The sequence below is a fragment of the Triturus cristatus genome, chromosome 7, assembly GCF_964204655.1.
Source record: "Triturus cristatus chromosome 7, aTriCri1.1, whole genome shotgun sequence".
Classification (NCBI taxonomy): domain Eukaryota; kingdom Metazoa; phylum Chordata; class Amphibia; order Caudata; family Salamandridae; genus Triturus; species Triturus cristatus.
The window spans coordinates 377,751,038-377,767,972 of record NC_140590.1 but is presented as its reverse complement, the minus strand read 5'-3'; the positions used below and the strand labels follow the sequence as shown (position 1 = coordinate 377,767,972).

General features: G+C 41.9%; 1 protein-coding gene across 5 annotated transcripts in view; it reads left to right on the top strand.

The window, feature by feature from the left end:
• LOC146809721 (uncharacterized) overlaps positions 1–16,935 on the top strand; it is a 614,997-nt gene that overhangs the window by 509,730 nt on the left and 88,332 nt on the right. For all 5 annotated transcript variants that reach the window (XM_085616561.1, XM_085616559.1, XM_085616558.1 and 2 more), the window contains 7 exons: positions 4,876–4,980; positions 6,920–7,072; positions 10,879–11,127; positions 11,238–11,450; positions 12,116–12,328; positions 14,755–14,916; positions 15,241–15,369. In XM_085616561.1, coding sequence (XP_085472687.1) covers positions 4,876–4,980; positions 6,920–7,072; positions 10,879–11,127; positions 11,238–11,450; positions 12,116–12,328; positions 14,755–14,916; positions 15,241–15,369 — 1,224 coding nt within the window. The remainder of the gene's footprint in view (positions 1–4,875; positions 4,981–6,919; positions 7,073–10,878; positions 11,128–11,237; positions 11,451–12,115; positions 12,329–14,754; positions 14,917–15,240; positions 15,370–16,935) is intronic.

Sequence of the window (16,935 nt, the reverse complement as noted above, 5' to 3'; positions counted from 1 at the left end):
TTCACTCGTTTCTTTGTGCTGAAAGTCCTAAACAAAATCCTCCTACATCTTCCTTTACAGTTTTATAAGACAGTTTATCTGGGAGAGACTTCTAGCCACAGATTCCTTACCTTCAAATATCCCCAGGCTTCAGAATAGATCCGGAAGACTTTCGAGCAGTACCCCCTGCACACTTGTAGATGGCTTCATTCAGTGCCACGCCGACGTCCTCTGCCCCGGAAGTGACGTGTGCGGTACCTTTATATGTGCCACCTTGGCGCGCTGACTTAAGTTCTTTCCTTTCCGTGCCAGATAGCGCTGATCCGACCTAAGCTACCCACAGTTACTTTTCGACTGGATTACAGATAGTGTCTCCATCCGGAGGTGGTGAAACGTCTCTTTCAGCAATGAGGAAAGCCTTCATTAGATCTGGTCCCCACCTCAGAGGACATACAATGTCAGCATTTTTGAGCACTGGAATTTCCAAGGCGGCTGTTGTTTCATGCCGAGTGGCGCTCTGGCCTCTTGTATGCCTTTCAACCAATACCAGTCCTGTCCGTAATCCCAAGAAGATCAGGAACGACCAGGCCCAAGTCATACTTATGGCTCCAGATCGGGCAGAGAGAGTCTGGTATCCCGAGCTGCTGAGCATGACTATCGGTCCTACAGTCAGGTTGCTTCTTCAAGAGGATCTTCTGTCGCAGCTGCAAGGGAGGATTCTGCACCTGAACCTGCACACCCTCTTCCTTCATGCGTGGAGATTCAGCGGCGACAGTTGTCAGCTTTCGACCTTCCTGCTTAAGTCTGTACTGTTATTCTGGCAGCCATGCATCCTTCCAGCAAGACAGTATCTATTGTTTGCATTGTCTTTGGCCCAACAGGGCTCTGCTCTGGGCATAGTTAAAGGTTATCTCTCTGCCATCTCGGCATTCCTGTTTCCAGACCAACCGTCTCTCTTTAAGTCACCTGTTGTGGCTAGGTTCCTTAAAGGCCTGCAACAAATGTTCCCCTACGCCATTCATCATGCCTCAGTGGGACCTCAACCTGGTCCTCACCTTTCTCATGTGTGCACCAGTCGAGCATAATTGCCCTCTTAGGTTCTTGACCTTTAAGACTGACCTTTTAGTGGCCATAGCATCGATCAGGAGGTTCAGCGAATTACAAGCACTTCCTGCGCACCATCCTTATACCATCTTCTATCCGGACAAGCTGGTTCTCCGGACACGTGCCTCCTTCCTACTGAAGCTTGTGACTCCCTTCCATGTGAGCCAGAACATCACCCTGCTTACCTTCTTTGCTCCACCTTGCCCCTCCAAAGAGGAGAGACTCCACCATAGGACCCCAAAATAGAGGTGTTGTTTCTGCCTTGACCGCACGAAAGAATTCCGGGTGAGCGATAACATTTTCGTGGCCTATGCATGAGCAAAGAAAGGGAAGGCAGTGCTGGAAAGGACCTCTGCATTCAAATCTGCTGTGCATTGGCCAAGAAACAACCCCCTGATTGCTTGCGAGCTCACTCCACCAGAGTCAAGGCTGCTACTACTGCATTAGCACACAGCATTCTGGTCCTAGATATCTGTCAGGCAGCAACGTTGGCCTCGCTACACATGTTCACCATACAGTACTGCCTGGACAGTCCAGTACGTCCTGACGGGCACTTTGTCCATTTGGTTGTGCAGGAATTTGTGATTTAATTAGATGTGCAGTCCCATCTCCAGGGAGGTATTGCTTGGGTGTGTATTCGAAGGTAAGGACTATGTGGCTTGCAGTCTCTTATCAGATGAACAAGTTACTTACCTTCAGTAACATTTTATCTGTTAGAGACCCTATCTAGCTGCAGATTGATTTCTTACTGACCCTCCCATCATCCCCGCCACGAAAGTAACTGCCGTCAGCGTGCCGAGGTGGCGCTTATATAGGTACAGCACACATCACTTCAGGTGTGGACACTGCTGAAACGGAACCGAACAAAGACGTCTACTGCTGTGCAGGTGTACTGCGTGAAAATCTTCTGAACCCAGTCTGATGCCTGGAGATATTCAAAGGTAAAGAGTCTGCAGCTAGTTAGTCTCTACCAGATAAAATGTTACCCAATGTAAGTAACTGGTTCCTCAAGCTGTCTGTCTGTTCCAACTTGATTATTGTAATTCTTGTTTTTTTAGGCTCACCTAAGTACCTCGTGTATTTCCAGGTTATCCTAAGTGCAGCAGCCCACCTTATATAGGAGCTGAAGAAACATTGTCACTTCTCCACTCTCTGTGATCCCTCCATTAAGAAACACCCTCTTTTTAAGTAGATTTGCCTTTGCTATCCGCCATTCTAATAGTCTGGTTCTGTTTACATCCAGATCCTGTTTATGCATTATCAGCTGAACAGTCATCTTTGCTCTTCATTATCTTTTTTCCTACATATTTTCAAAATTAAATATGCAAGAGTTAGTGGTAGGTCCAATGCTTACCCCATTGCCGAAGTCTGGAGCTCTCTTCCCATTTATCTCCATACCTGCACATCTTATCACTTTGTGTGAGCAACTCGAAACATAATTTTTCATACACTAGTAACCAGTTCCCATTGCAAGGCTTGCCATCTACAGGACACTCCTTGGGTAGAAGAGGGACCCATTACCATATCTTCTTTATTTGGCTAGGACATGTTTGTGCAGTTCACTTCAATTAAAGTCCATTTGACACCTATTACTGCCTTTAGAAAATGTCCTTCACAAACCTCTTTTTTCAAAATCCCAGTTATGAAGAACTTCTGAAGGTATTCAGAAAGTTTCACCCACTCGCCCCCATAACAGGATTTTCTCCTCCGCCGGCATTGAATATTGTCTTTCATGGACTATGGGCTCTCCTTTTGAGCCAGTTCACAAAACCTTTTTTCAGCATCTTTCATTGAAAGTTTTTTGTTTTTTTTAATGTAGCTATATCTGCTCACAGAGTTTGTTAAATTCTGGTATTGTGCTCCCATAAACCCTACAGAGTGTTCCATAAGAACAAAGTCGTCATGAGGATGCAGCCAAAGTTTCTTCCTAAAGCAATGCCAGATTTCCTCATAAATCAAACTATTGCTTTGCCTACTTTATTTCAGACTCCCATTTCTGGGTCAGATAGATTTCGCCATATGTTAGATATCTAGAAAGTGATTACATTTGTTAGATAAAAACAATGATATCAGAAAAATAATGTATAATTTGTGGTTCCGTAGCACAGGACTGGTTACTTCAAAAAGTCTGTCTACTGATAGATATTCTCTTGCATCTTATTATGTTACCAAAAAGCTGAAAAGATTTTTGACTAATAAACCAAAAGTTCACCTCAAAAAGCAGATACTACTGCTTTACTGAGAAATATTCCCAATGTGGATATTTGTAAAGCAGCCATTTGGAGGACTGTTCATAACTTTCCAAGACACTACTGCTGTGATTCAGAAACAAGAACAGATGACCATTCTTTTCATTTGATTATCAATGGAGATGAGCTGAAGGATAATGAATGGTTGCTTACCTATATTCCTAGTTCTCCTTCATGTGAATCGTCATAGAATCATAAGTAACTCATCATCCCATGGAAGGAATAAAGGAAGATTTAAAAAAATCTGTTGTAATATCCTGCAACTCCATTATAACAAAAAGAAACGGGAGCAATTTCCACTGAGAGCGTGTGATGGAATACTGGAGGACTATGAGCCCCTAAAGCTGAGATGTAGCCTATATGTATACATTGTCCTTCATTTACCTAAAAACAATTGTGAAAGAGGTTTTATCCATGTCACCTAGATGTCTGTTAACATTTATATATGTTTAATAAAGTTTTACTTATAAAAGTAAATACACACAATTGGTCAATATAACTTGTTTTTATAGGCTGCTAAATTTATTTTTCAAATGTAAAGTTATGGCCTTTCTTCAGAAAGTCGAAAGTGATTTTTTTTTCTAAAGAGTCCTGTTCATGGGCTGGAATATTCAATGCGTATGATATAAAAGAAGATTCACCGAAATGACAGCTAAGATTACACTTAAGCAACCGTTCCTTATTAGGGTGTAGAATTATTGGGGATTGCATGTAGGACCCTGGGAAACCAATGAGAAATTGCCAATAAAATCTGGAATTTTGGATCTATTTTTCCTGGTAATTCCTCATTCTTGTTGGAGTTTTGCCTTTCAGCTACATATAACTTCCAGGGGAAACATTACTAGTTCATGGTGTTTCCATGGACCTTATCATTTGTGATTGGGCTGGTAACCCTTTCACTGGCCCTATCTGGAATTCTGAGACTGTTCACTTTAAGCCCTATGTTAGGACACAGAAGTCTTGCGCACTGTTCCAGGCAATTCTTCGACAATGCTGCTCAAAATGAGGATCTGCCACCAAATATGACAGTCCTGCAAGAGTAGGCGTACACTACCTTGTCTTTTTTTCAGTACTGCACTTATAGAAGTGTTCAACTGGGAAGAGGCATTACTGTATATATTAAAAGTCCGCAAACCTAGTCTTCTTTTTGCAAAAGACCTCGCATACCATGATCTGATTAAAACAACGGTGTTCTTTCTATGGATCTAAAGATTTTTGGTTGATTGGTGTATGCGTCAGTTATACTGTGTGTTAATAATAAACAGCCTTCAAATACCAGTCGTTTTGGCCACTCATTTTGCTATTTTGCTTTGATTGCATAATGTTCATTGGCGACTGATATTTTGGCTCAAGAAAGAGTGCTCCTAACATGGTTTTCTTTGTTTAGAAGTGTGTCCACCTCCATCATGCAAGTTTAACCAAGTACATTTTAAAACAATTCTTGATTCCAGGCATTCTCTGGCTGGAATTGAGAATAATGACTAATAGTAAAACATCTTCTTTGTGTTTGATAACATTGTACTTCTGTTGTACCCTCTGACAGACTGAGTTAGAAGGTGTATCAGGAACTTTGGGATCTGCAGAAACCAAGACGCTCAAGCTGTCCAAGGACCTGTCGACCTTCCAGTCCCAGCTACAAGATGCTCAGGTAAGCTGAGGCGCCCTTTTTTGGGGTCTCCTTCCCTCCGCCCACCCAATCTATCCTCCATGTCTTTCCCCCCCATCATTCATCCATCCCTACCTTAATTCCTTCCATGTCTTCTTCCTTACTAACAGCAGCTTTCTTCTCTCTTTCCAAGCCTCTCTCACACTTCCCATTATTGACCTGTCACTACCTTAATTACTTCCATCTCGTGCTTCTTACTACTGCCATCCTTCTTTCATTTCTTCAATACCTTTCCTTTGCCTCATATCATTGATTTACCTCTACCTTAATTCTTTTTGTTGCTCCTTCCCTACTGCTATCCTCCTTCCTTCTTTTCTTCTTCTACCCATTTAACTCCCCTCCCATCATTGATCTATCATTGCCTTAATTTCTTCAATCACTTCTTCCTTGCTACCACCATTTTTTCTTTCATGCCCTTCCATCCTACCGTTAATCTATCCCTACCTTCATTCGATCCATGCCTATCCATTCTATGCCATCATTGATCTATCCATATCTTAATTATTTCCATCTTTTTCTCTTACTACTGCTATCCTTTCTTACCTTCCTTTTCCTTCCTTCCCATCATTGGTCTAGCTTTAGTATAATTTATTTGATCTCCTCCTCTTAAAGTCTGTCATTCTTCTTTCCTTTGTACTATGAATTTAACTTCCTTCCGGTCACTGATCTATCCCTGCCTTAATGTATTCTATTGTTTCTTCCTTACTAGCACCATCCCTTTTCCATCTTTCATCCCTTTAACTCCAATTGTTGATTTATCTCTACCTTGATTCATGAACGTTTCTTCTTTAATACCTCACTCCCTTAGTTCCTTCCAGCCTCCATGCCATCCAGTTTTGTTCTCAACACTTAGCTCTCCGTATCATCTGGTTTTGCTTAATTGCTTATTCTCTCATTTCCTTCTTCCCTTCTATAATTTACTTTCCCTCCTGCATGTTTACCTTGTTGCCTTTTTTTCTTTTCCTTCCCTTACTACTTCCATGCTCTTACTTGCTTTTCCTCCATTGACTCTCTTGTCCTGTCTTCTCCTACCTTCTGCCTTTCTTCTTTCCTTCTTTGATCCTACCCATTCTCTCTCCCTCATCATATCCTACACTCCATCTACCCTATCCCGTTCTTCTGTCTTTGTATACTTTGATTCTGTATGTATTTACTTTCAGTCCTCTCCCCTTCTTTTCAGTCCTCTCGTTCTGTCACCATACCCTTTCTCTTGTTCCTTATTTCTTACTTAATTTTCTCTTTCCTTCCCTCACTTTCTCCTACGCTCTGCAACTCATTTATATATTTTTTTTACTCTTTTCTATTGTACGGTCATTGTTTTTCTTTTCTTTTTCTCACCTTCCCTCCTCCCTCTATATCTCTTCATTGTTGTTATTTCCATCCATTTCTCATTTCTCTCTTATTTACATTTTTGAAGCTGAGATGTTGTGTCAGTACTGGCTATGATTGTGTGCTCCTAAAATAGAACCTTTTCATCTAGTAAAATCAGACCCTTTTTAACTCTTACATTGATCTTGCTTTACCATGACATTTGGTAATTTTGCAACTAAAATGCTTTGTTGCTGAAAAAGAAATCCTTTTTTTCCTGGACATTCCAAAAATGCCTGTCACAAATACACCTAATGAGGTATGATGTGATGTGTTCCTGACATTCTTGTCTCATTCTGTCACACTACGTACCCCACTGACCCACAGCAGAAGATGTACAGAAAACGTCACATGTATTTTCCATGTAATGCCCAGAGGAAGGGACTAAGGCTGAGACAAGGGAAGGGTAATCGAAAAGCAGTCCTCTTCTCTTGGGCTGTATCAGTTACAAAAAGGAGTGCTGTCCTGATCTCCTTGAGCTCAGAGCAGAGGTTGCAATGGAATTGGTTTGACCAGAGCCACAGTAATTGTGGTGGTGTTTTTCTTGGTGCAGGAGCTGCTCCAGGAGGAGACGAAGCAGAAACTGAATCTCAGTGCCAGGGTCCGGCAGGTTGAAGAAGAGAAGAACCACCTGGCGGAGCAGCTGGAGGAAGAGGAGTCGGCCAAGAACCAGCTGAGCCGGCAGATCCAGGCCCTGCAGCAGCAGGTGAAGTCCCCATCAATGCATAGTGTCAACCAGGCGTAGACCTGGTCTTCCACCGTTTTATTGTTTTTACTGTTATATAAAGGCAACTCTTAACCCCCTTCAAGTCTTTTTCATTGAAAAAAAGTACATTTCCCTGTGTTTTCCAGCCATTTATTGGCAACCTTTCATTCCATCGGTGTAAGCCTTACTGGTGCCAAGGAAATACTCACATTATAACCTTATAGATAACTTCATTGGCGACCCTTAGATGACTCACTATCAAAGCTTCTAAGATAGGTACAGCAGCTTCTTAATAGACTCGTTTGTTTGAATTTTGTAAATGTTAATACCTGCAAACGCTTCTAAGCAAAAATAACAAGAACCTCTCCTCCAAGACAGTGGTGTGCTATGTGAATTCTGGATTAAATAGTGCAATGAAGTGCCTCAAATGCCAACAGTTCATGTGGCTTCTCAAAGACCCTCACCAGGACTCTAAAGATCAAGCAGGTGTAAATCCTTCGCACAGGTCGCATCATCATTGACTTCTCACACCGCGCAGACGTATCTTCATGATGCGTTTTGGTACAAAGGAACCAGAACACTTTACAGTAAATGTTAATTTGATCAGCACTTATTTTTTTGTAGACCAAATGGTTTCCCTTAAACAGATAATTAGCTAATGCACAAGCACAGAACACATTATACATATATATATATATATATATATATTACCTACTGGCGGTCGCCAGTAGGTAGTTATAGTTAGGACCCCTTTTCCATAGGAAAACCTCAACATTCTATTTTGAATAACTTTGGCGCCGGTCGATGAATCCTCGCGAATTTCTCAAAATAGGTGGGGCGCTACGCTCCGCTCCTACCCTGAAAGTCTCGGGGGGATTCGTCAAGCGGGGGCTGAGATAAAAGGGGGGTCCCAAAACGCGTTTTTCCCATGCATTTTTCCATAGGACCTTTAGAACGAGCTACAGCCCGAACGGCTGAACAGAATTACTAGAAATTTGGCAGAGAGGTAGTCCCTAGGTCAAGGAAGTGCCTTTTGTAGGTTTGGTGTAAATCTGTTCAGTAGATTCTGAGAAAATAGCCTTTAAATCAATATATATATCTGAGCCCGCTTACGGTACGCTTACCGTACGCTTACCGTAAGCGTACGGTGGCGTGCGCGAGCGCGATTCTGATTGGCTCTAAGATCTTAGTAAACATTCGAATCGGCCGAAACCAGGAAGCGGCGGCCGCCATTTTGTCTCTCGCACTGAGTGTTGTTTATCAAACAAGATGGCCAAAAACATGTTACGGGGCTGTTTTGACAACTCCCTCCCACATAGTCATGTTGAGGGAGTCCCCAAACATCCCCCAAGAGCAAAAACGGTTTTATTTTTTTTTCGGCAATTTCGCCGAGTACGCTTACCGTAAGCGTACGGTAAAAAAAAAAAAAAAAAACTCTATCCACACTTACCCCACCCCCTGTGCTTTTGGTGGCCGTAGGCCACCAAATGTACAGGGCTTATTAATAGGAAAAAAAAACTAAATTTTGGCAACATGAAATTATAAAATCGAAATAAAAAAAACACTATCCACGTTGACCCCACCCCCTGTGCTTTTGGTGGCCGAAGGCCACCAAATGTACAGGGCTTATTAAAGTTGATAAAAACCGTGCACGGAACGAACTGCGTTAAGTGGGCGCGCACGCCTCGAATGGCGTAAAGTAACTTAGCATTTAAAAAACCGTACAAATTCACTGAAAAAACCATAGGTTTCACACACGTTATAGTTAGGAATTAGCATTTAAAAAACCTTGCAAATTCACTGAAAAAACCATAGGTTTCACACATGTTATAGTTAGCGGAAATTTTACTGATAAAAAACCAGTGAAATTGCCCCGTTATAGTTAGTGCTGGCAACTATAACTCACGCGACCGCAATCTTCTGCTGATGACATATGTGTCTTTATGAAAAAAAAATATTTGTAATATATGTATAGCTAAAAATGTATGGAAGAAGACATGGGCAAATAAGTGTCTAAATACAGTATTAGCATCAGCAGAGGATTGCGGTCGCGTGAGTTATAGTTGCCAGCACTAACTATAACGGGGCAATTTCACTGGTTTTTTATCAGTAAAATTTCCGCTAACTATAACATGTGTGAAACCTATGGTTTTTTCAGTGAATATATATATATATATATATATATATATATATATATATATATATATATATATATATATATATATATATATCATATATATTCAATGGAAAAAAACAAAGGTTACAGGGGCGTTATCGTTCGGTTCAGATTTTACACACACAGAACCATAGAAATTCAGCAGTTATAAATAAGGTTATCTCAATGAACTAAAACTTGTGCAATATGCTGACTATATCTCGCGCCCCCCTCTCGTTCTTTTATTCGGCCAGGCCCCATTATAGTTCTCCGCTGGAGAAAAAAGTTACAGGTGTGGGACTTCCACTTTTTAATTCCCATGTGAAATTTTGTTCACACTTGCAGCAAAAAAATGCACACCTGATTTACGCCAAACTTGTAATGACAGTAGAACCCCACTCAAAAGTGGTGCATTAATTGGTTTCATGCAAATCCTTTCAATAGTTTGGACATTTAAGTGTATAAAAAAGTTGATGAGTGAACTGTAAAGGATTGACACCCACCCCCCATATTTCTCTGCTGTTTAAAATTCCTATTCTGAAAATCGCAAATCCTATCAATTACGTTTGAACTTTTTTTCATCAAATATGATTGGCTGATGGTGGAGGCTTATTTTTCTTTCTAGCCATCTTAAAAATCGCAATGGGGAGTTGAAAATAAAGTGTATCCTTAAAAAAAAAAAAAATCATTGAAAAACACGTTTAAAAAAAAAAATCATTGAAAAACACGTTTAGAAAATGAATTCTGGTTCTGGTTCATACACGTACAAACACTGAATTCATTAGTTATTATTTGTAGTGGTCAATCACCCATCATAACTCACGTCACCCAGTATGCGCAAATTAACAGATTACCAATTACACATTTTTAAAAAGTCATGCCGTTTGATGTGAAGTATGGTGTACATTGTGTGCACACATTCCATTACTGGCTCATTTGAGAGTTTTCACACTTTTGAGCCTGAACCATACGTTTTTTCCAGTCAATATATACACAGATAAACATATATTACTTTTGTCTATAGGATGCAATACTAACTTTTAGCCTGTTTAAGCACTCCTAGTTTTTCCCATCTGAGCACAAGCAAAAATCTGATTCACACAGTGTTGTGAAGTAAGTCAATATGGAATTATATTTCAGAGCATATGACTCCACATGTCATTTGTTCCGCACATACTCTATTCAAATTCAATAAATTGGCACAATTATTTCACAATATTTTATTACTTGTGAAGTTCTAATTTCAGTATTCCGCTGGAAAATGAAATAGACCATTTTTTTAATAGGACTTCTAATAAAGGTATTCCTTTTCTTTTCTGCTCCAAGGTATAAACACTTCTAGCCTTGCTTTGGTGAGTGTATTTGGTATTGATTAGTCCATTGTGAACATTTTAGTTCTTTGGTTTATGGGTCTCACCCCAGTTTGCTCTCACAAGCTTTTCGTTCACACATATTTTGACTGAGATGTTCCTGTGACTCTGTCTTCAAAACAAGAGACCATTTTGGTAATATAAATATACATGATTAAATATATACATTAATATGATTATGAATATGGTGTACTAAGAGGATCCATATCCCATATTTATTTTCTTCTGTGCCATGGAGGTTAAAGTGGATTATAATTGAAGTTCCTTTAATTCACATACAGATTATGGAGTCCAAAAAGAAAATGGAATCCGATGGAGGGCTTGTGGAAGCACTTGAAGAGAGCAAAAAGAAGATAAGCCGGGATCTGGAGCTGATGTCCCAGCGGTTCCAGGAGAAGGTCCAGGTGAACGACAAACTGGAGAAAACCAAGAACCGCCTGCAGCAAGAGCTGGATGACCTTGCTGTGGACCTGGACCAGCAGCGGCAGATTGTGTCCAACTTGGAAAAGAAACAAAAGAAATTTGACCAGGTGAGCCATGAGTCAACTTTCCTCAGAATATCTCTTACCTCCAGTCCGATGGCACTTCTGTTCAAGACGTATATCATCCACCAATCCTGCAACGCTCCTTTTATGTCTAGATGCTGGCAGAGGAGAAAAATATATCCATGCGGTATGCCGAAGAGAGAGATCGTGCAGAAGCTGAAGCTCGTGAAAAAGAGACAAAAGCACTGTCCCTGAGCCGGACCTTGGATCAGGCTCTGGAGCATAAAGATGAACTGGAGAGGCAGAACAAACAGTTGCGAGCTGAGATGGATGATTTAGTGAGCTCCAAGGATGATGTCGGCAAAAATGTAAGTTTGATTTCTGCTGGATTTTTTAAAGGCGCGATAGTATCAATGGCCACATTTCACAGCAATAGGCTTTGGTTTAACAATGTTATTGGTTCACTCCAATTGAACCTATTACACCGATGTTGTGGAGCACAAGGGTTTGTGAAGTGAAAACCAAGCACTAGGCTCGACTGCTCCCCTGACTTGGAGTCGTCATTGATACTTTGTCAGGCTATTTGGGTCTAGATTACAACACCAGGCATGTGCCAAATGTATCTATTAGGTAATGCTTTCATTGAAGTTGTCCACAAGGAAGAAGGAATCCTGAGGGTTGATGGGGTTGAGGCTGTTTAAGTGATAATTTCAAGTTTGGGCGGAGTGTCTGACTCTATAGTCCAGACTGATCTGGACAATGGTGCTCTTGGTTCCAGGACCAAACTGCATTCAGTGGAAAGATCTCATTCACTTTGAAACTGAAAATACTACATTTAGTGGTTCTCTGGTGTGGTCTAACATTTGAACTTAGCACTTAGGCGTTTTATTCTATTTAGCGTTACTGTAATTTAAGAACACAGGACGCAGCTGTATATTCTAACCTACAAAAGACCAAATCTGGCTGATATTAAACCCAGGTTTCTATTCCTGGAGTGTGAATGGAATATTGTCAAGTACCTCTGTATTGACAGGTCCACGAGCTGGAGCGAGCCAAGCGAGCCTTGGAGCAGCAGGTCACAGACATGAAAGCCCAGATGGAGGAACTGGAGGATGAGCTGCAGGGCATTGAAGATGGGAAGCTGAGGCTGGAGGTGAACATGCAGGCCCTGAAGGCGCAGTATGATCGCGACCTCCAAAACCGCGATGATTCAAACGATGAAAAGAAGAGGGTGCTGATCAAACAGGTGAGATGTCCTTGAGTACAGGAGAGATCATGTGTACGATCGATGGTTTCTCTTGATGCATTGACGCTGCTCTGGGTGCAAGCTGGTGTTTCTCCATTTACGGTTTTTGCTTGTTGGTTGCTGTTTCTCTTTTTTTTTTTATTTTTTATTCAGCATTTTTTGCAATGTTAACAACAACAAAAAATACAACCAACAAAAACCTGCCAGTCAGCATTATAATAGCGCCACATACAGTATGCTACTAGGTGTCATACAGAGAAGAACATATTGCAATAGTCATCATGTCAATATCAAAATAGGGATTACAAGCAAGTAGACTGGATACAGGAGACCAGGGGGCCAAATCACACGGCTTCAGTGCCCAAAGAGAACAACTGTGGAGGAAGACATGGGTAATATTCAAAGCTAGTACAGTGTTACAGGTATTGCCCCAGTGGCATGATGAAAGAATGCGCCATCTTGCCGTATGCGACGTTTCCCTACCACCACCCACCTCCTAGGGATCATTCACTCAAAATATCACCCTCCGATTCCCTGCTCTGATGTTCCCGAGCCCAGCTCACAAATGGATCCCAGATGTCGCGAGGCCGGGATGCAGCCGGCAGCAACTCCCAGAACGTGTTCAGTTGCGTGTACCCATACGTTACATCCGCCAGCCAGCCTTTCACTGTGGGCACCCTCCGTCTACCCCAATGGATCGCCACTTGTCGCTTAGCAAACAATAGAAGCAACGCATGTAGCTTGCGCGATGTTGGCGGAGTGTCTCTAACATATCCTAGTAGCCCAAGCAGAGGGGAAGGGACGTCCGAGCGATCCATAATCTGGTTTACCAATGCAAAAACCTGAGGCCAATAGCCTGCCAATTTCGGGCAGGACCATGCTATATGTTGAAAAGAAGCTGAGGCAGACCCACATCTCCAACACTCATCTGTCTCTCTAAGCCCCATTCTGTGCAGGCTGATGGGGGTTGTATAAAACCTATGCAAGTATTTAAAATGTATTAGACGTAACTTGTAGTTTGGCGAAAGCTCAGTAAGCTGCCCACAACAGAATTCCCACTGTTCCTCAGATATCACAGGTTGGAGCTCCTCGTTCCAATACAGCATGGATTTAGGCGCCACCACCGGTGCCATGGTTTGCATATTGCAATATATACGAGTTACCAGCTTACGGGGGGACGGGGAGCTCACCACTGCCTCCAATTGGTTGCTGTTTCTACTTGCATTATCATTTATGAGCTCTAGATACTTATGGGAAAGCATCTTGTGTTTTTCTCCTTTCTCAATTGCTTTATCAAAGGCAGCATTTTTTGCATACATCGTTGCATTTGCCCGAGGATAGCCTGTTCCTGTCATTGTACATGATTAGCTTAATGAATGAGAACGTTCTGGCACAGCCACCAGTGCTCCGCGGTATCGTGTCCAGTACGCTTGACTGAAGGCGAACAATAAATTACTTGCGGTTGGACACTTGGTGGCATTGGATACCTGTTCTGAGATTAGGACCCTTTTTTCTGTCACGCTTCTGCATTTAGTTTGTCCGCTCTTAATTGCAGTGATCTTTATGCCACTCACTTTTGTATACGTTTTATCTTGGCCTTAAGGAACCTAAATCTTTTCCAGACCATTTGTGAACCGCCACTTCTCCCTGACTCTCTGGCACCGTGAGAAGCAGCACTCTTCATACTTGAAAAGGGGCTGTCTGCTGGATTATATTGTAACCCTCTTATAAAGACTGAAGGAGTGTTTAGCTGTCTGATATTTGACCTGTTGTAGACCAGAGAGAGCCTGCCATCAGAGGGTTTCTATCATCCTTTGTTCTATTGTTGCATTTATGCAACAATCTGTTGTACTCTAATCAGTTAAATAAGCAACATTCTGGTAATGTTTTGAAAAATAAAGTTGCACCTACACATCATTCTGTTTCCCTAATGGTGGTCTCGCTCAAAGCTTAGTAATGATATGACCTCCAAAAGGCAGTGAGAGGTGTGACACCTTGTGTGTTTGTACTGAGGGCAAAAGGAGGAACGATTATATGTGAGTGTTAATCAAGTTTCGAAACTTGGCCAGCATCATGCAACACCAACCAATACAATGTATATGATCTGATTTAATGGAAACATTAAAACTGAGAAAGCACATTCAAGGAATCAAATCAATGGAAAACCCTTTTGAAGGAAATTCCTTTTAGAGGAAATCTATTTAAATCTGTATATATATCGAACGACCAAGGGAACACACATTTCCTTGATTTTAATTCCTCTCTATGCTTTGCCTTCCCCTGAAGAACTCCCTCTAGAACCCATAAAGTATTTGATAAGTTTGTTAACAAGAATATAGGTTATTACATTTGCCACCCTATACGTTCTTTAATGTTATTGTCAGCCTGCCTAACGCGCTAACTTTCATACCATCATGGGATTGCAGGTGCGTGACCTGGAGGTGGAGCTGGATGAAGAGCGCAAGCAGAAGGCGCTGGCAATGGCAGGCAAGAAGAAACTGGAGATGGACCTGCAAGACATGGCGAGCCAGATTGATGCGGCCAACAAGGGCCGGGAAGAGGCCCTCAAGCAGCTGAGGAAGCTACAGGTGAGGCTAGACTGCATGTTGATCCACTGAATCATGTCTCAAGTACAGTGTACGACGGGCTCTTCTGCCTTTTTGGGACCTTTTCTTACTCTAAAGTATTTTGCTGTCTAGCTGGACAGATGTGAGATTTTTCCGAAGACTTTGGGGAAAAAGAAGATGTATAAACATATATATTCAAATTTCACATTTTCCTATTCTTATTACTTGCACAAACTATTATTTTTAATGAAACCAGCAGTGAAAAACATGGCCGTAATACTTTGAACCAAGGTGGAGGTGCAGAAGTCCTAAACTAGACTGATTCAATATGGCCTATTTTTACAGCTCCAGATGAAAGAACTGTGGATCGAAGTGGAAGAGTCTCGGGCATCCCGAGAAGAGATCTTCATCCAGTCCAGAGAGAGTGAAAAGAGACTCAAGAGCCTAGAAGCAGAGCTGCTGCAGCTACAGGAGGTTTGTGCATATTCAGGTGGATAAGCAGAGGCCTAACCTGTCAAGAATGGTGCAGTCACAAAGAGTTTCCAGTGGTATTACAGTCAGAGGCCTGGTGCCACTTGCAGAGAATGAGAGCTTTAGCTGCATGATACCCCTAAAATCTGCTAATGTTTGGGCAAGCTCAGTCATTAACATGTCAGATGCGCCTAACTTGGTACTGCCTCAGCTCTTCAAACAGAGTAGCAGGAGGTATCCACCTCTTATCCAATGACATATAAATCCATTGACCACTGCCTACATCATTACAAGGCCCATGGGTAGCTCAGTAGGGTTCCTTTCTTGAGCAGTAGGTACTTCTGAAGATGCATTAGGCAAAGCAGTCTTGCTGCTTATCAAGTCCCATCTGCTGTGAACTGTGGGTAAAGAGGTCCTCTCTTTGTGTATTTGTATTTGTGTATTGTGCTAACCCTCGAGGCCAGCATGAGAGGACAGTCATATCAAATGAGCAGCACTACATGGCTTAGTCACATACAGGTGTAATAGGAGTGGGGCAATTCCTAAAGTGAATGTATAGGTCAGTAAAGGGGGTGGGAACGAGCAATCTTCGATTTTCTTCGAATAATCTGTTCGCTGTTTTGTGCCTTTAAGGCTATCTCCTCAGGCTGGGAGAGGCTCCTAACAAGCGTCAGATAAGCTGCCCTCGGACGTCATTAGCAATATGCATCCTATTTTATGTATGTTGATGCAAACATGGATTTTCCAGATTCTACGGAGGATGAGAAGGGAAACGGCCATTAATGAATTTACCTTTTCCTCTGTATCAGGTTACTCCGACTCAAAACGTATCCCTTGAGTACACACACATATGCTGTGACCCAAATAACAAAAAAATCACTCATGAGTTGGAAGACAAACATTTGCCTCCTGTGGTGCACCTGACTAAACACTTGCCTTTGGCAGACAGCGCGAGTACATAATCACTAGTGTATTTTCCTGCCAATGCCAGCACTTTCACACCCAAGCCGACATCCACACACTAGTGGGGAGACTCGTCCGTGATGCCCATAAAAGGAGCTATGTTAAGTGCATTCACATATGCACTTCGGCCTAGAGTTCACAAGCGTGTCTCTAGGTAGAAAAAGATGGAGGAACCTTTCAGACTGCTTGTAGCCCCTCCAAACAGTATGCAGTGTCCGGGTGTGTATTGTGGGCTCCTTACAGTGAGTCATACATAGAATATTCCTGCCCGTGTGTGGTGTAGGGTAGTTCCTATATCCCTGATAGGCTCTGCGCATTGGAATAATATACACTTTAGATTTGACATAGGACTGAGGTCAGTATGTCTCTATCGAGTGCAATAAACTTAATTACTTGTGTGTGCCAGCTAACTCAGAGGTCACTAGAAACTTCTTGAATAAACAAGAAGGGATTCGTTTCTGACAACCGCATAAACATGACAACTTTGTTTCCCTTAGAATCAGAACAATCTCAGAATCGTGGAAACAATAGATAATAGTTTTACTCAGTCAATCGTGCATGCTTCGTTTCTACAGAGTTGCATAGAAATAGAGAGACGGGCCTTTC